Genomic DNA, 17,256 nt, shown 5'->3' on the forward strand with positions numbered 1-17,256 from the left:
CAGCGGTTCAAATCTCATCACCGGCTCAAGGTTGACTCAGCCTTCCATCCTTCCGAGGTGGGTAAAATGAGGACCCGGATTGTGGGGGCAATATGCTGGCTCTGTTAAAAAGTGCTATTGCTAACATGTTGTAAGCCGCCCTGAGTCTAAGGAGAAGGGTGGCATAAAAATTGAATAAATAAATAAATAAATAAAAATGAATGTATTACTATTTTGGTGCTATGGGACAGATCAGTCTGTTCAAATTGTAGATGAATAGCACTTTGTCTATCAAATCTACTCTAGCAATGTTTCTTGGCTGTTGGGTGTTTTTTTCATTTATTCTCTGGGCAGATACCTGAAGCAGATGGGGAAAATAAGAAACTGAGAAGTAAAAAAATTAAAGAAACATGTCTATAGGGCAAATATAATGAGTAATGTAATGTAGATCATGTTACCTTTTGTAAACTAGTTTGTTACCACTTCCCTTTTCACTGTTGTGATAAAAAAAATCCCTTGGAAACATACAAAGAGGTCAAACAAGTTTTTTTATTGTTGCTTTCAGAAAGAAGTCTAGAGAAGCCAAACAACGAAGCACTACGGTTACATTTTAGGTAACTATACTAAACTAAACCACATTAAAAGGTAGTAAAACTTACTGGAGGATTCAGGCAGTATTCGAAGAAAACTTCTTGTAATATATTTTTTCCTGCAGGAGAAGACTACTTTGAAATAGCTGTGTATTTGCTGTTTAAACTGTAAGTAGTGAACTAAAGGATAGTCAGATTATTCTTTGTAGAAATTTTAGCTTCTCCTGTTGTTTATAAAAAATGTTAATTACGTATGCATGTTTTTTCATGTTTTGTTTTAAAGTGGTTTGAAGGACAGTGAAATTAAAATATTGTAATGTGATGTGCAATGTGATTTTTATGAACATTTTATTTTCTGTTGCTCGTATAAGACAACTGATACACAAATGTTTTCCAAGGGTCAGCATAACATGTTTTGTATCAAACAAGCTTGACAAATTCTTAAGTTTATAGAAATGCAAGAAATCTATAGAAGGAAAAGTACCCTCCGGGATTTATGCAATAGAAGTTATTTTTTTGAGACTGTAAACTGTTGGTTTACATTCAATAAGCTGAAACAATCCAAGCTGCATCATTCACACAGAGTGAATAATATATATACTGTAGTTACAGTTACAGTATTCTGTTCCAAAGTAGGAAGATCTTGATTAAAAAGGTTTTCTTGATCTGGACAAGCAGAAACAATGGGGAGAATGTAGTCCATTTTTTTCTCAAATTTGCATAGTTTTTATTATCCATATTCAAATAGACATAAAAATGTACAATCGCCGAAAATAAAGGGGAAAAGCAGATTAAAACACAATTTTTTAAAACTATAATTACAACTGTATCAAAATCATCTGATTTTTTTAAAGCAGCAGTCCCCAAACTACGGCCCGCGGGACAGATGCAGCCCGCTGAGGCCATTTATCCGGCCCGCAGCAGCGCATGAGATTTTACCAATAGATATAATAAGCTCCCGAATCTCCTGTCCACTCACCATGGTCGGCTGCTGAGCAAGGAGGAGGTGGAGAGGCAAGGTGTGGGGAGGAAAACGGGCCTGCAATTGGCCCCTCCTCCCCACCTCCTCCTCCGCAGTGAGTGGACAGGAGATTCAGGAAAAGGCAATTGGTGATTCAAAAACCATGGAAAGCGGCCACTTGCAAACCCCTGATCTCCACCACCTCCCCCCATGGCACAAGGTGACCATACCTCACCACTGACTCAGTCAGCGGGGACAACCCTGTCCCCCTACAGGGCCTCTTTGACAGCCCTTCTTGGCAGAGGCACCGCGTCTGCCTCCCCGCCATCTCCTGCTGCCGCCGCACAGCTCTGCTCACCCGAAGCCTGGCGTTAACACTTGAGAGTGGGCTCAAGGCTCTCGGCATCAGCGGCCGCTATGGCACCATTGTTGTTGTTGTCACAGCGGCTACTCTGTGCCAGCCAGCAAAGCCAGCTGCCCGGGAAAGTGGCGTGCTTTTCAACGCACGCTTTTCAAATGTGCTGCTTTCCTGTGCCGCTTTCCTGGGCACCGACAACAACAATAGCCCCATGGCGGCCACTGATACCAAGAGCCCCGAGCCCGCTCTCAAGCGTCAACACCAGCTTCGACTGAGCAGAGCTCCGTGAGGAGGCAGACGTGGCGCCTCTACCAGGAAGGGCTGTCAAAGAGTCCCTGAAGGGGGACAGGACGGTCCCCGCCACCTGTGTCAGCGGCAAGGTGGCTGCGCCAGCCAGGGTGGGAGAAGGCTGGAGTTGCATGAAAAGCGGCACCCGCTGGTGGAGCCTGGTCCGAGAGGAGCCGCTGCTGTTACTGTACCAATCGCAGCTGTCATGGGGGCAGAGCCAAGGGAAGAGCACGGAAGTGGTGCCCGCCGGAGAAGCAGAGAGAGAGAGAAGTGGACAGAAAGATAGACAGTAGAAGCAAAAGTACCTCACTTTTTGAGTGTTTTGGTAGACTAAAAATATTTTAAATGAAACCCACAAGAGAAGGGAAAGAGAGGGAGGGAAAGAGAAGTGGAGAGGAAGGAAGGATGGAGGGGAGGGAGGGAAGGAAGGAAGAGAGAGAAAGGGGGGAGAAAGAGAGGGAGAGAGAGATAGAAAGGGAGAGAGAGAGAGACAGAGGGAGAGATAGAGAGGGAAAGAGAAAAGAAGAGGAGAGCTCTTAATTATCCCTGCAGATGAAATTTTACAAGGGTGTTTTTGTTACAACTGCCAGCTGAGATTCACTTAAGAACCCCAAGTTTCTTTTTAGTAAATAAATTTAAGAGTATAAAAAAATACAAATTTTGAAAAAAAAATGTAAAATTTAAAAGTAAATAAAAGTGCAAAAAATAGTGAAGAAAATAAAGAAAATAAAAAGTTATGAAGAAGCTGCTTCCCAATTTTCTTAACAGCAGCTAAGTGCATTTATACTATACCTTCTCTCTCTAAGGTTACAATATAATTTTCTTCTTTATATAGCCTATCTTTTCTAGTCATTGAACCCATAAATCACAGGTACATATTTTTCTTTTTTCAGCAAAATGTCCGTAAGGGGTTTCTAGTCACTAATAAATGTAGTTATCGTCTTTAACCAGATAAGTCAATTTTGCCTTCTTTGCTAATTCTGTCATATTCACCAGTTTTTCTTTCATTGTGTATATATCAGAGTCTTTCCATTTTTTTGTGCACATAATATTTTGCAGCAGGAATCCCAAGTTATAAAGCCAGTTTGTTACAGAAGGAATCATTCTTCATTTTATCCAGAACTAAAGCTACTATACCAGCAGTTGTATAATGTTCATGAAACATTATTAAGCATTCAAACATTTTGAAAATAAGTGATAAAATGTATAGTTTTAAAATTACTGATGTTGCTTATGCAATTGAAAACCTTATTCTTTTTTCTGTCCTATGACTATAGATTCATGATCCAGAATGGACAATGTGGACAGTGGATCTTCTCTGGATATGGATGAAGTAATTAACATGAATGAAGACTGCCATGTATTTAAGGAGACTGAACCTTGGAAAGAAAACATGGATTTAATAGAAAAGAGCAACTTGGGAAATACTGTGGCATCTTCCTATGAAATAACAGCCCCAACCGACATAGGGATGAAATTAGGCACTGATAGCCTCATCAAGAGGCGGGGCTTGAGTGGTAAATTGCATCTATTGAATGTGGAGCATGGTGGTGCTGACAATCCCCCGTATCTATTTGATAGGCATGCTCCTAGTAGGATTTCTACTTCTCCAACATTGAGGAGGCTAAGAAAGAACATACCATCAGTTTCTCAAATAGCTTCCCCCCAGGACAATGCTGAGAACATAAGAACAGACAAACAGGTGCCGAAAATCGACATTTTTATTTCTATGCATCCAGAACTTCCTTCTCATCCTCAGCAAAGTTCTCTCCCATCATCTTCTGGCATTTACTCAAATACAGTGATCCAAGTACAACACTCTACATCAGTTAATCGCACAACAAATCTAATAGATAACCAAGATGATTTCAGTGATACTCAAACAATGCAGAACAGTAGAGAGAACAACCCTTCTGCAGAATGTGAAGGAAACATTTCTCAGCAATATAGCCAGGTAAGTATTTTTTTTAAAAACCTCTTCTTCTCTTTTCTGAATTAGCATTCATTAGAATTGTTCAACTGAGAGTCTCCAATAATAAATCATGGCATTATTATTCTTAGATTTAAAAGAATTTAGCACTGTTTGACAGCCTATTCCAGCCTGTCTCAACCTGAGGTCCCATAAATATGTTGAAACATGTCTTCTGTTTTCACTGGCTGGCATGTGTTTTTTTAATATATAATTGAAGACTTGTAAAGGACACTGATTGGAATATCCTTATACTGTATAGTCATTTTCTAATTAAGTTTGCAAGCTTACCCATTAAGCCTAAAATCATTACTTTAGGCTGAAAAGCTATCATTTAAATCAAATAATTTATATTACATGAAACAGTCAAGATGGTGTTAATCTTCAACCCTCATCATCAAATGTCATAGGCAATGTCAAGGAATACTGGGAATTGACAGTATAGAGTCTATAGTAGGGATCCTCAGACTTGGCAAATTTAAGACTTGTGGACTTCAGCTTCCAGAATTCTAGAAGCTGTATGTCCACAGGTTTTAAAGTTGCCAAGTTTGAAGACTTCTGGTCTATAGGGCCATTCAAGCTCTATTCATGTGTTAAGCAGTAGAGGGCTATTCATCATAATTAATTTTCTTTGAAATAAAAACTGTTTACCTAAATGGATTGTAAAAATAAACATTTCCAAGAATCTAGGAATTTAGAATGTCATATTCATTTTCTGACATAGCTGTTCAGAGCAGGAAGCAAAATTCAATCAGACATTTGTCATGCAGTATGGTTTATTAAATGGCCTGAATTCCAAAGATGTCAAATGCCATCTAAACCTGAATTAATAATGGGAAAATTATAGCTGAGTTTTAATTCTATCATGAAACATCCATGATTATCAGTGAACAGTCCTATGATTATGGGGAAAATATTTTGTAATAGCCTTATCAGTTTCCTCAGCCTTACTATTTATAAGTCAAACATAGCCAGAATTATTTTCTCCAATTGATTCCAATGAAGGAGAAATATTCTGTTATCTTTGGCCCTTATATCTGTCCCTGGAAAAGCTTGTTTCCTTTCTTGATGGTGGCAGGATTAATGCCCATTGCACTTGTTATATATAAATGAATAGACTTTTTCCCCTCTAGTTGTGAATATGCTATTACACAGGCACTATTTACCGATGCAACTCAATATACTCAATGCACTCCAATTAAGAGTAATTTGGAACTTACATTTAATTGGAGTATATTGTTGCTCAAACGTAACATAGAAAAGATTGTCACCCATTGTGCTTCTGAGCCCCTTGAATCCAACTAGCTGGTTATGGAATGGTGGACTAAGTATGTTCCCGACCTGACTTTTCATCCTTAGATTATCAACATTCCATCTTAGTTCTAAAATTCCATTTATGTGAAATGCAGCCATTAGTTAAAATAACTAACACACAATACCTTATTTTCTCAGACCCTGGATTTACATAAATCTAGTAGGTATGTATATACTTAATCTTGCTATTTTAACATCAGCATAATGTTCTCGTGTTATTTCATGTTGAGAAGTAAAACTGATATATTCACTGCATCTAAAAAAATCATGTCTGTTTAAATATAGGTGGCCAGGTTTTAAATATTCCACTGTTGAATTGTTTAAACGTGCTCTTTTAACAATAGGTACGGTACTTCATGTTTGCATATTAGTTCAAACATGCCAAGGTGTATTTGTCTTTTCATTTTGTACTGTTAGAAGTAGATACACAACTGCTTAAAATTGCTATCAGAGTTGAAACATCCCAAAGCAAAAAAGATTACTGTAATATATATTTTGCCAATTTTTTTCTTAATCCTTGAATTACCAAATTGAAAATCCAAAAACAATTCAGACAACCTTTTCCCAACCTAATACCTTTTGGATGTATTGAATTTCAGGTCCCTTAATTCCTAAACAGATGGCCAATATTGAGGAAGACTATTATAACTATTCTGCACAAGGCATTACACGAAGTCCATGTTGCTACAGATGCATCAAACATAAATAGATCCTAAAATGTAAGATAATATTAATGAAAATTAAGACCATCAAAGATTAATCAACCATGTTGGATTATTTTACCTGTCAATGATAAAAGAACGAATAGATATTCTAAAACAGATCAACAGATTATTTGAAATTTGCAAGTCTTGAAAAATAAAATACCAATTCTATTTACATTGCTAGGATCTATTCCTTGCTTTCAGAACACCATAATCTCTCCTCTCTTCCCTCTTTTGCTACATGTATATAACATTGTTCAATTTTATAGCTTTTAAAAATATTACAACCAGGCTCATCCTATTAGGAGGGATGAGGTTGTTGACACACACAACTAGGTGATTGCATATGGCAGCAAACTGTTCAGGTTTCTTTTTTCCTTTTCTCTATTCTATTTTCCTTTTCTTCTATTGTAAATATTCGATGGATCTTTTCTCCTGAAGAAAGAGCATATAACCTGGCTTCTTTGAATAAAATTAGCCCTGCATTTGAACAGGAAAGAAGTTTTTATTGGCTAATATGATTTGGGTGATTAATCCTTTGGCCTGATCTTGCAGAACAGGCAGAATCGTTCCCTCTGCAATCAAGGGGCATGATAATTTTCTCAGATTTTGTGCAGAATAAAGTAAAATATGCAAACTATAGTGACATATATGCCACTATACCAATCCTGTTGTGCAAGATTTAGCAGACGTTTTGATTGATTCAATGATTTCTGGTAAAACCTAGGAGAGAGAACTATAATGAAACATGTTATGTAGATTGTCCATTTCGAATTTATCATAACCTTTTTTCAACTTTAAAACACCGTTATATAACAGGGATTGTAAAATTTCCATATGGCTAAAGTTAAATATAACACATTCTTGTTTTCCTGAACAGTATTGACAATAAGACAATTTACTGAGTTCTAGAATTATTTTCATTAAATAATTCCTTTGGTCATTATTCATATCCTTAATCTTGCAATAGTACAATAAGGTTCAAATTAGCCATCATATAGCAGCCATATCCTCTCAACCCTAATATATTTTGGTTCATTATAAGACTGACTTGCTTTGAATTTTAGAAACAGCACACAATCCTAAAAGGAGTAGAATATATGTAAGTAAATCTTGGCATTTGAGTATAGAAGGAATTTGTCAGTATTGCATCCAAGCTGATTTATTAATTAGCCAGATGGGTCTTTCAAACTCTTTCAGTCATATCACAAGGCAACCAGAAAATAGAAAACCACATTGATATGGTTCATTGCCATAAGCCATTGTTTCTTAGCTTGCAAGGAGACTGCACAACAATAGGAACAAAACTATTATGGAGGAGCTGCTATTTAAACAGGCAAAATGCATGTATAATACTGTATATTTGTATTAATGGTGCCTGTATTTACTCAGTTCAAACAAAATTTATATTTGTGTTGGTAAAATACGAGATGAAAATCAATGCAAGTCAGCCTTATAATGAACTGATGTGTTTTAGGACTGAGAGGACATAGCTGCTGTATGATGGCTAAGCTGAAATTGTTTGACCAACATTATTTTCTTTGCAAAGGTTCATCTAGGTCAGCTACCCTACAATGTTGATTGGGTAAATGTCTATATATTGTTGTATGAAGTTGCTTGTTTGCTTAAAACTATGAATGTTGGGAGCCTTGGGTTAAAATGAAGTCAAGGGGTGCATTTTCTCCTTTCTTTAATAGCAACTTTCTTGGAAGTAATTAAACACCTTGGTTTTATTTTTTCTTATAAACTATACAGGTTAGCTGTCCGCAGGCGAAGCTCGGTGGTGGTGAGTTTGCCTGGACTTGAGATGTTTCCTGGGGACTTGTTGATATCAGACAGTGCAGCACAATTCCTATACCAATCAACATCACTGCAAAACTCAGGTCATGGAGAAAAAAATGTGAATTGGAGTTTTAACTCAAAATAACTTCTGGGGTTTTTATACTGTTAAATGCAGCACTGCAACAGTTGGATTCATTATGTGAACACTATGACCCAATCAAAAGTAAAACAATTGCAAATTATTTTAAACAGCACAATAAAATCAACCCGAAACAAAAAAAAGAGTTGAGGTAGCATAATAGCAAACTACGGTTGGTTGGCTGAATAGTGGAGAAGAGCCTGGTAATACAAGACCCCACTACCAGGATTTTCTTGGTCTAATATCTCGTAGGATACCAGACATGATTCCTGGAGAAATGGAGCTGGGGAGGGAATGACTCAGTATTCTCAAAATGGCAACCTTTGACAAAGTTAACTGTGTGGTGTTAGAACAGTCTAAGTTGATTTGAGTGAGTTAGTGTCCTCTCCAAAGGATCAAATTTCTCTGATTCTGCTGTGCTTCAAATATGCCTTGAAGACCTGGTCTTTTCCCAAGGCCCTGGATTAACCGAGTTAAATATATTGTGTAAATAGGTCACATAATCATATTTTCTGCAATATATTTTTGTTCCTTTGACAGTGCTCTTCTTTTTCTTCCATGCAATAGAATCCAAAAGGACATGGTGGCCATTTGCTAAAAAAGGAATTGTGAGTATTTTGCAAATTTTGCAGATTTTTTCCTTTCACTCTGTTGATACTCTATGCACTGAAAACTTCATGATATTCTGAAATTCACTGTCACAATATCTGTCCTCTGGAATACTATTCTGAGAGGTTCATGTTTTCCTGACTCCACTGACTTTTTCATGGGCCTTGACGACCAGTCTTATTCCTGGATTAAGTGTGTTCTTGAATGAAATTATATTAATTTGGCAGATACGTTTGGCTATTTGGTGGTGGTGGTTGGTGGTGGTGATGGGGCAGTTAGATGCATAAGTATGGGTGTAGTGGGAGAGAAAGAAGGTGGGAAGAAGGGAGGAAGGAAGGAAGGAAGGAAGGAAGGATGGAAATATAACATTCAAACAGGCACACACCTATATGAGCCATTTGCACTTGGCTCATACAGGGGCTTGAAAACATGGCAGCACTCAAAGACCTCTCTCGGTGTCAGTGCTGCTGAGCTGAGCTGTTGTTTAGCTCAGCTGAGATGCAGTAATCCGCTCTGCTGCGTTTATCAGCTGAACTAAAAATATTGAATATAGGACAAGGGATTGCGGGCCAACCAGATGTGGTATTTGCCAGTTCTTCAAACTGCTCAAAATGGCCACTACTGGTTTGCTTGAACCAGTCCAAACCAGCTGAATACCACTTCTGATTCATATTTAACATATTATCTATAACATATTATAAAATAGCAGGGAAGGGTAGCTGTTTATCATTATTGCAGCTCTGTATTTTGCACTGATATTCAACTCAGACAGCATTTCTATAAGCTATAAAAAAATACAAGCCATGTTGCAGCAAGCCTTTTGTTGGAAGAGAGAAAGAGATACCTTCATAATTTAAGGAGGATGAATAAAATGTCATTTAATTCTTCTGCATTCAATACATACTGAAAACATTCATTTATAATTAAAACAAGTACAATATTTTCCTGTTTATTTTCCTATGCCAGTACTGACTAATCTAGGAGATTGAGCTTTTTTATTTTTTTTGGTCTCTATTCCATAATGGATGCATATTAAAATTCATGTATATTCTGGACTGCCTTCTTGAAGTTTGTTCTTATTTTTCTAAAGGGAGGCCTTTTGGGGAAATTATCTGCAACCTTCCCTCTACCCTCTCGTTTAAAAATATGAGTTTTTCAACTTTTTTCAAATTAATATGTGAATTTTCTCTTTTTAATAGAATAAAGACAAACAAAAACAAATGGCTGAGCTGGAATATTGTCTCTCAACTCTAACCATTAAAATGTCAGAGTGTGATGGTTACAAATTTCACAATGTAAAGGTATTATATTTCTTATCATATAATTTTAGCTACATTTGTTTTAACTTTGTACTTTTATTTCTCTTATATATTCTTCAGTGCAATATATAAAATACTATTAACGTTATTTTATATGAGTTTTAATCCTATAATAAGTGTTCAATATATGACCATCAACAATCATTCCGGTGTTAAAACAGCAAAGATCCATTTGAGAATATATATGTATAAAGAAGCATACTGTATTTTTGTATTTCCAATTACAGGATAAAACATGGCATGAAATGTTGAAGATGTATCAACTAGAGCCACAAGCCACCAGTGATCAGTTAGACACAAAGAAGAAAGAAGCTGCATGGGAACTATTCACAACAGAATGCAACTATTTTCTTGATCATCTGTTGGTTCTCAAAATGGTACGTTTAGATTTTTCAGCTATTTTACTGCTTCCAGCTTACTCAGTCACCTGACAGAGGTATTGGGCAACCATTTGCTCCATTGAGGGCGGGTATTCTCTAAGCTGAGATGTCAGCCATAGCAGAGATTGCTCAACAAGACTCTGGAAGTTTTTACCAACTAATTTCAACTGGAATGAAGTGAATTGGAAAAGTAGATCCAGACTTTCAGCTTGGTCGTTCAGCGCTGAGGGCTGCTCTCTGCCATCTGAGTAAAGGAATGGATGATGGTGTCCTCCTGTCATTCTAGCCCATGGCATACATCCCCTATCTGTGTTTTCCAGTCTCAACTCAAAACTATGGTTTTGTGACGGGACCTATCTAAAGTGCTTCAGTACAGGTAGTCTCTGGTGGTCCATGTTCAATAAGATGTCATTCCTTGCATGCCCTTGCCCTCCCACTGTTGGATGCTTCCCTTGCAGCCATTTCATCCTGGATTGCTAGGCTTCTGTGTTCTCTTCTAGTGGGTAGTTGCAATTTTAAAATTATCTTGACATTAAAGTTTACGCCAATGACTCATTCTCAATCCCAGAAGTTTATGCTCTGTTCAAGCTGTACAGTTCTGCAAAACTATCCTTCTTTAAAAAAAAAAAAAAGCTTTAAATTGCAATGGACTGACATGGCTATTTAGTTTTTATAAAGCTGAACTCAGTCCTTTTTTGCTAAAGAGTTTCCAAGGCACAGCAGTAAAAACAAGAGTAACCAGTGCTCTGACTATCATAATACAAGAAGGAAGAAGAGGGCAAGTAACCTCTTTTAGGGTCAAATTAGCTAATGTGGGTAAAAGGGTGCAAACATTTAGGCAAACAAGGAGAATCATAGAAACTAGTAAGAAGTGAACAATCCATGAAAGGAAAGGAAAACATTGGCAGATTGGTCCACACTGATCCTGGCTGACAAGGGGGCTTTTTCCCCATGCATGGATAAAAAAGCGAGAAGCAGGTAAATGACCAAGCAAACCTTGCAATGGCCCTAGTCCAGGTGAATTCAAGCCCAGTTCCATTACCAACCTGCTGTAGACCTGGATGGAATTTCTGACACTGGCTTAAGAAAAACATGTGTTTGATAAGTGGAAAGTATAATTCAGCATATTGGGTTAAGGATGGTTCGTGTAATGCTATTTTAGAAACAGAGATACTCAATTAACAGTCAGATACATATACAAATATGTGATTTGCTTATTTTTGGTTCATACAAGTGATATGCAAGTTCACTCTGTATAGCTCAGAGTTAAAGGTAGTTGTTGTTCAATAATGCAATATTAAAAATAATCTTGGCTCCGTATTATGTACAAACAAGGCCATTCATAACACAGAGACTACTTTTTATGCCCCTTCCTAGTTTCTTCAACACTACACTGCTTTTGTTTTTCACTTCTCCATTTACAAGCTTCCTTATTACATGAGAACAGTAATACATTTATAAAAAAGACTACTTTTATTTAGTTAAATGGGGAACTATACTTATTAGAAATAGGTTCCTCAAATGTAAGTGCAAGATGTTTTAGTAATGAGTTTATCCAAAGAGAAATCTTCCTCCAGTCAAACTGAACTTTATGGACATATTCTACGGAGAGGGGCGGCATACAAATCTAATAAATAAATAAATAAATATTCAGATGTTTTTTGGGCACAGTACTGGAATGGTTTGTCACTAGCTCAATGGTATTTGAATTAATAAAATGGATTTTCCAGTTTCTAACAGGTTACAGTCTTACATTTCTTGGTGGTCTCTGATCCAATACAATGATACCTCGTCTTACGAACTTAATTTGTTCCGTGACAAGGTTCGCAAGTAGAACAGTTCGTAAGAGGAAACAATGTTTCCCATAGGAATTAATGTAAAAACAAATAATGCATGCAATCCCAAAACTCACCTCTTTTGCCTTGCGCCGCTTGGAATCCCCGCCTCTGGACTTCCATTGCCAGCCAAACCACCCGTTCTTGCACTGTTGAGATTCCCCTGAGGCTGCTCTCACTGGGAAATCCCACCTCCGGACTTCCGTTGCCAGCCAAAGCACCTGTTCTTGTGCTGCTGGGATTTCCCTGAGGCTCCCCTCGCTGGGATTCAAAGCAGCGCCGGCAAAAATGAACGGAATCCCAGTGAGAGGAGCCTCAGGGAAATCCCAGCAGTGCAACAACAGGTGCTTCGGCTGGCAACAGAAGTCCAGAAGTAGGATTTCACAGTGAGGGGAGCCTCAAGGAAATCCCAGCAGAACAAGAACGGGCACTTTGGCTGGCAACGGAAGTCCAGAGGCAGGGCATCCCAGTGCCAGCGGCTGGGGTTCATAAGGTGAAAATAGTTCGGAAAAAGAGGCAAAAAAATCTTATCTTCGTATCTTGAAAAGTTCATTAGAAGAGGCATTCGTAAGACAAGTTACCACTGAACTTTGTATACAAAGCTTGGTTCTCACAGCATCTCTTATAAAGATGTGCAGTAGATAATCACCATAATGACTTATTGTATGTAATAATCAGAAGCAATAAAGATAGTTTCCTTATACTTATGCTTGATATTTGAAAGAAAATGTTTTAATAAAACAGCATAAAACAAAGAACATATGGCTTGATTTTATACATGCCTACTTCAAATTAAGCCATTTAGAAGGTTTAATCCTTTAGCTGAATTGTGAAATAATTGTCATCTTAGCTTGGCAGCAATGCAGTACACAAGATTTCTAAGCAGTTATGAGCACATCTGTCTTGTGTTATTACAGGGAATTTGTGGGGAACTAAGGGGAAATTGAGATGCAGTCTCTTAATTTACAAGAATATATTGCAGGTCCTTGAAATATAGTGCAATTCTTGGGATTTTTTGGTTAGTTGTGGGGATGGAAAGAGCAGAGTTTGTAATTTATTAATAGCTTCCCATATGATCTGAAATAGTTTTGGCAGGGATAAGATATTCCCAGTCCTTTAATAATGGCAACAACAAAATTACCCCATTGTCTTAAATTATAACACTGTCTTCTAACAGGGATAGGTTTATTTCAGTTCTAATAGCCATAACTAATTCTTTAAAATTATTTTTGCCTAAACCTCTCTGTTTCCGCTATAAATAAATAACTTTATTTATAATAATTATACAGTAATTTCATAATTGTAATAATTCTGAAATTCTAGTTTAAAAACAAAGTAGTCTTTGACTGAAATTGGAGCTCTGTTTTAGGATTATAATGAATTAGCTTCCTCAAAAACAGAACTAGTAGCAAAGATAAGATTCAAGGATTTAGAAAATAAATTATTATCCAGAAATTGCTGTTTGTTTATTTGTTTTTTAAAGATCTTTATGGATACATTAAAGTACCTGCAGAGCAAAGAGCTCCTACTAGATGTGGATCCTGAGTTACTATTTGCAAACCTGGAAGAATTAAATCAGGTGAGAAGGAACTTTAGCAATAGTAAAAATGTGGCCATACCAGAATTATTCATGCCATCAAATTGATGTGATTGGTAATAATTAAAGTGAAATATTATTGGTATCAACATAATCCAAATACTGCTTGTTTTTTTAAATGTAAATCTCTGGAAAATTGAAATAGAAAATACAAGATATTAACTTTTTCACAGCATTTATCCCAAGTTGTGATTTAATTATAAACTATGTTATATAAACCTATATTGAGCAGAATTTGGATTCCTGGTCTGAGTGGTTAAAAATTGTGTGCTCACCAAATCTGACATACTTTTTAAAATAATAATCCAAAACTCATTTTAGTATCTGTTAATAATTCATAGATATGTCCTTATTTTAACCTGGGGAAAGAAAAAAGATCCTGAGATGTTAATACCAATGTTATAAAAGAATGTTCCCTGTCTTGGAATGATACATAAGGTCCAGAAATATATTTTAATTTAATTTCAAAAGAACTTTTATAGACTGTGCTACACAAATTCAACAGAGTAGCCCACCCAACCTGGGCCCATGTAGAATTGCTCATCCTCAGTAATAAGATTTAAGAAAACGTTCCATTGAAAACAGTGATTTTTTTTGCTAAGCCTAATTTGGTTGCCCCAGGAATGATCTAGGAAAATGATCACAATCACTTTTACTAAAAAAAAAACCCAAGAAAAAGTTGTTGTAGGGAAACAAATAGGTTTGAGAATTGAGAACTGAAGTACAAGAGAAGTAGAGCAAGTGCGAAGACTAACAGGAAAAATAGTCTTTTCTCTATATGGTTGTGGTGCCTTCCTGCCAATTACATACTGACATCCCAAAGCAGCAGATGAGATGGTCTTTCCCTGCTGCACATAAGGCGCCATCTTCAGTTTTTATGTTCTGGCCCAACTGCCAAACCTAGGAAGATAGCACAAACTGCGTTCAATATTGTTTAATATTTACAAACTACTAATTAACTTTCTTAGTAGTCGTTTTTTAAAGTCAATGAAATGGTAAATCAGTCTTAACAACTGGCAATAGTCCAAGCAACAAGAATCCAGAGTCTGTCTGATAACAGGAGATAAACCACTCAATCTTACTGTGGTTGCAAAAAGCAATTTGCAGGAAACTGGATGACATTGAAACATAAGCCAAATAGCAGTGTTGCAATCAAAGACCAAATGAACTGAGTTGTTTCCTGCAAATTGATCAGTCCTTTTATGAGAGCGACCTATTACCTCCTCTTCTTCCTCTTCTGCTGTCCTCATGACAAGCTCTGGAGGCCCTGGCTGAAGACCTGCCTCTGGCACCAAGTCTTCTTCAGCCTCCTCACTGTCTGTCTCAGATGCCAGCTGCACAGGCCGCTGGTGAATCACCACACCAACCTCATCTCTGTCGGAATCAGCTACCAACTGCATAGACCACTGGCGGGTCTCAACATTTTAATCCTATTTGTTTACTTTTTATTTGCAGTGGCTGTCTACTTCTAGCCTACAGGAGTCAAAAACTTCAATGGAAAGGGATGTGGCTAATTTTATTTATTAAAATAAACTCACTGATAAGGTGACTCTGTATAGCTTGCAAACCTTACAGATCCTTATACCATGCATATATTAAAGTCTAGTACATTGGTACCTCTACCTATGAACACCTCTACTTATGAACTTTTCTAGATAAGAACTGGGTGTTCAAGGTTTTTTTGCCTCTTCTCAAAAACCATTTTCCACTTACAAACCTGAGCCTCCAAAACTGTAACTGTAACCGGATAAGGCAGGGGCCTCTGTGGGGCCTCTCTAGGAATCTCCTGGAAGTAAACAGGGCCAAAAAAAGGCAGGGAGAAGCCTCCTTGGGGCCTTTCTAGGAACCTCCTGGCAGGAAACAGGGCCTCCACCCTGTGATTTCCCCAATCGCACGCATTATTTGCTTTTACATTGACTCCTATGAGAAAAATTGCTTCTTCTTACAATTTTTTCTACTTAAGAACATGGTCACAGAACAAATTCAGTTCGTAAGTAGAGGTGCCACTGTATTTGATTCAAAATTAATTTTAAATAATAAATATATTCTTTGCTTAGGTGACTCTAAGTTTTGTAACCAGTTTATTTAGCACTATGGAGGATCATCTTCTTGGGCGAACTCCCTCCCTTGATTTCATCATTATACTCACAAAGGTAATAAGTTATTGAATACATTCCATTATGAACCTGGTAAGAAATGTTGGAAAGCAGAAGTTTTAATTATCCAAAAGAAACCTACATTTCTGTCCTTTTAGTCTCAAATCACTACAATGCCACTTTTATGTGTATTTTAGCCACAAGCATACAAGGTGGCTTCCTTTCCTCTAGTTATGATCATATGTTTTCCCCAAGTCTGATGACTAGTTTGGTGCTCTTAATTTTGCAGGCTCCAAGTCTTTGGTCATGGTGGCTATGATGAGGGAAATAGAAATCTGGCCTTTGGATAGAGCTGTTTGAATAACTACAGTATATACCCGTACAATGCAAGACCATCACAACGGGAAATTTTGCTTTAACAGGCTGATTGGGAGGAAAGGTCTCTGTTATTGAGAATGGTCCATTGAATGGGAGAATAGGGCATGATGTTTTTATATGATTTGTATGATTAAGTTGCGATGTACATCATGAAAACTATGCTAGGTGAGTAATTCTCTGATTATCCAAAATATACATAAGGGTTAAATAAGGTTATTTATTTATTTATTTATTTATTTATTATTTATTACTTGGATTTGTATGCCGCCCCTCTCCGAAGACTCGGGGCGGCTCACAGCATGTAAAACAAATCATAGTAATCAGACAGATTTAAGATATTTAAATATTTAAAAAAACCCAGATACTAACAGACACACACACAGACACACCATGCATAAGTTAAACGTGCCCGGGGGAGATGTTTCAGTTCCCCCATGCCTGACGGCAGAGGTGGGTTTTAAGGAGTTTACGGAAGGCAGGAAGAGTAGGGGCAGTTCTAATCTCCGGGGGGAGTTGGTTCCAGAGGGCCGGTGCCGCCACAGAGAAGGCTCTTCCCCTGGGGCCCGCCAACCGACATTGTTTAGTTGACGGGACCCGGAGTAGGCCCACTCTGTGGGACCTAATCGGTCGCTGGGATTCGTGCGGCAGGAGGCGGTCTCGGAGATATTCTGGTCCAATGCCATGAAGGGCTTTAAAGGTCATAACCAACACTTTGAATTGTGACCGGAAACTGATCGGCAGCCAATGCAGACTGCGGAGTGATGGTGAAACATGGGCATACCTAGGTAAGCCCATGACTGCTCTCGCAGCTGCATTTTGCACGATCTGAAGTTTCCGAACACTTTTCAAAGGTAGCCCCATGTAGAGAGCATTACAGTAGTCGAACCTCGAGGTGATGAGGGCATGAGTGACTGTGAGTAGTGAGTCCCGGTCCAAATAGGGCCGCAACTGGTGTACC

General features: G+C 37.7%; 1 protein-coding gene across 6 annotated transcripts in view; it reads left to right on the forward strand.

Moving 5' to 3' along the window:
• The first annotated feature begins 533 nt into the window (after positions 1-533).
• Positions 534-17,256, forward strand: part of PLEKHG7 (pleckstrin homology and RhoGEF domain containing G7) — a 41,132-nt gene continuing 24,409 nt past the window's right edge. For 2 of the 6 annotated variants that reach the window (XM_070755821.1, XM_070755824.1), the window contains exons 1-10: positions 537-593; positions 695-737; positions 3,454-4,130; positions 5,598-5,623; positions 7,919-8,046; positions 8,652-8,692; positions 9,893-9,994; positions 10,240-10,389; positions 13,711-13,806; positions 15,882-15,977. In XM_070755821.1, coding sequence (XP_070611922.1) covers positions 3,468-4,130; positions 5,598-5,623; positions 7,919-8,046; positions 8,652-8,692; positions 9,893-9,994; positions 10,240-10,389; positions 13,711-13,806; positions 15,882-15,977 — 1,302 coding nt within the window. In that variant the 5' untranslated portion in view covers positions 537-593; positions 695-737; positions 3,454-3,467. Of the gene's footprint in view, positions 594-614; positions 738-3,453; positions 4,131-5,597; positions 5,624-6,106; positions 6,179-7,918; positions 8,047-8,651; positions 8,693-9,892; positions 9,995-10,239; positions 10,390-13,710; positions 13,807-15,881; positions 15,978-17,256 lie in introns of those variants that run through there. The other 4 variants (XM_070755823.1, XM_070755822.1, XM_070755826.1 and 1 more) reach the window with 4 other exon arrangements.

The sequence above is a fragment of the Erythrolamprus reginae genome, chromosome 6 (assembly GCF_031021105.1).
Source record: "Erythrolamprus reginae isolate rEryReg1 chromosome 6, rEryReg1.hap1, whole genome shotgun sequence".
In the NCBI taxonomy this organism is placed as follows: Eukaryota; Metazoa; Chordata; class Lepidosauria; order Squamata; family Dipsadidae; genus Erythrolamprus; species Erythrolamprus reginae.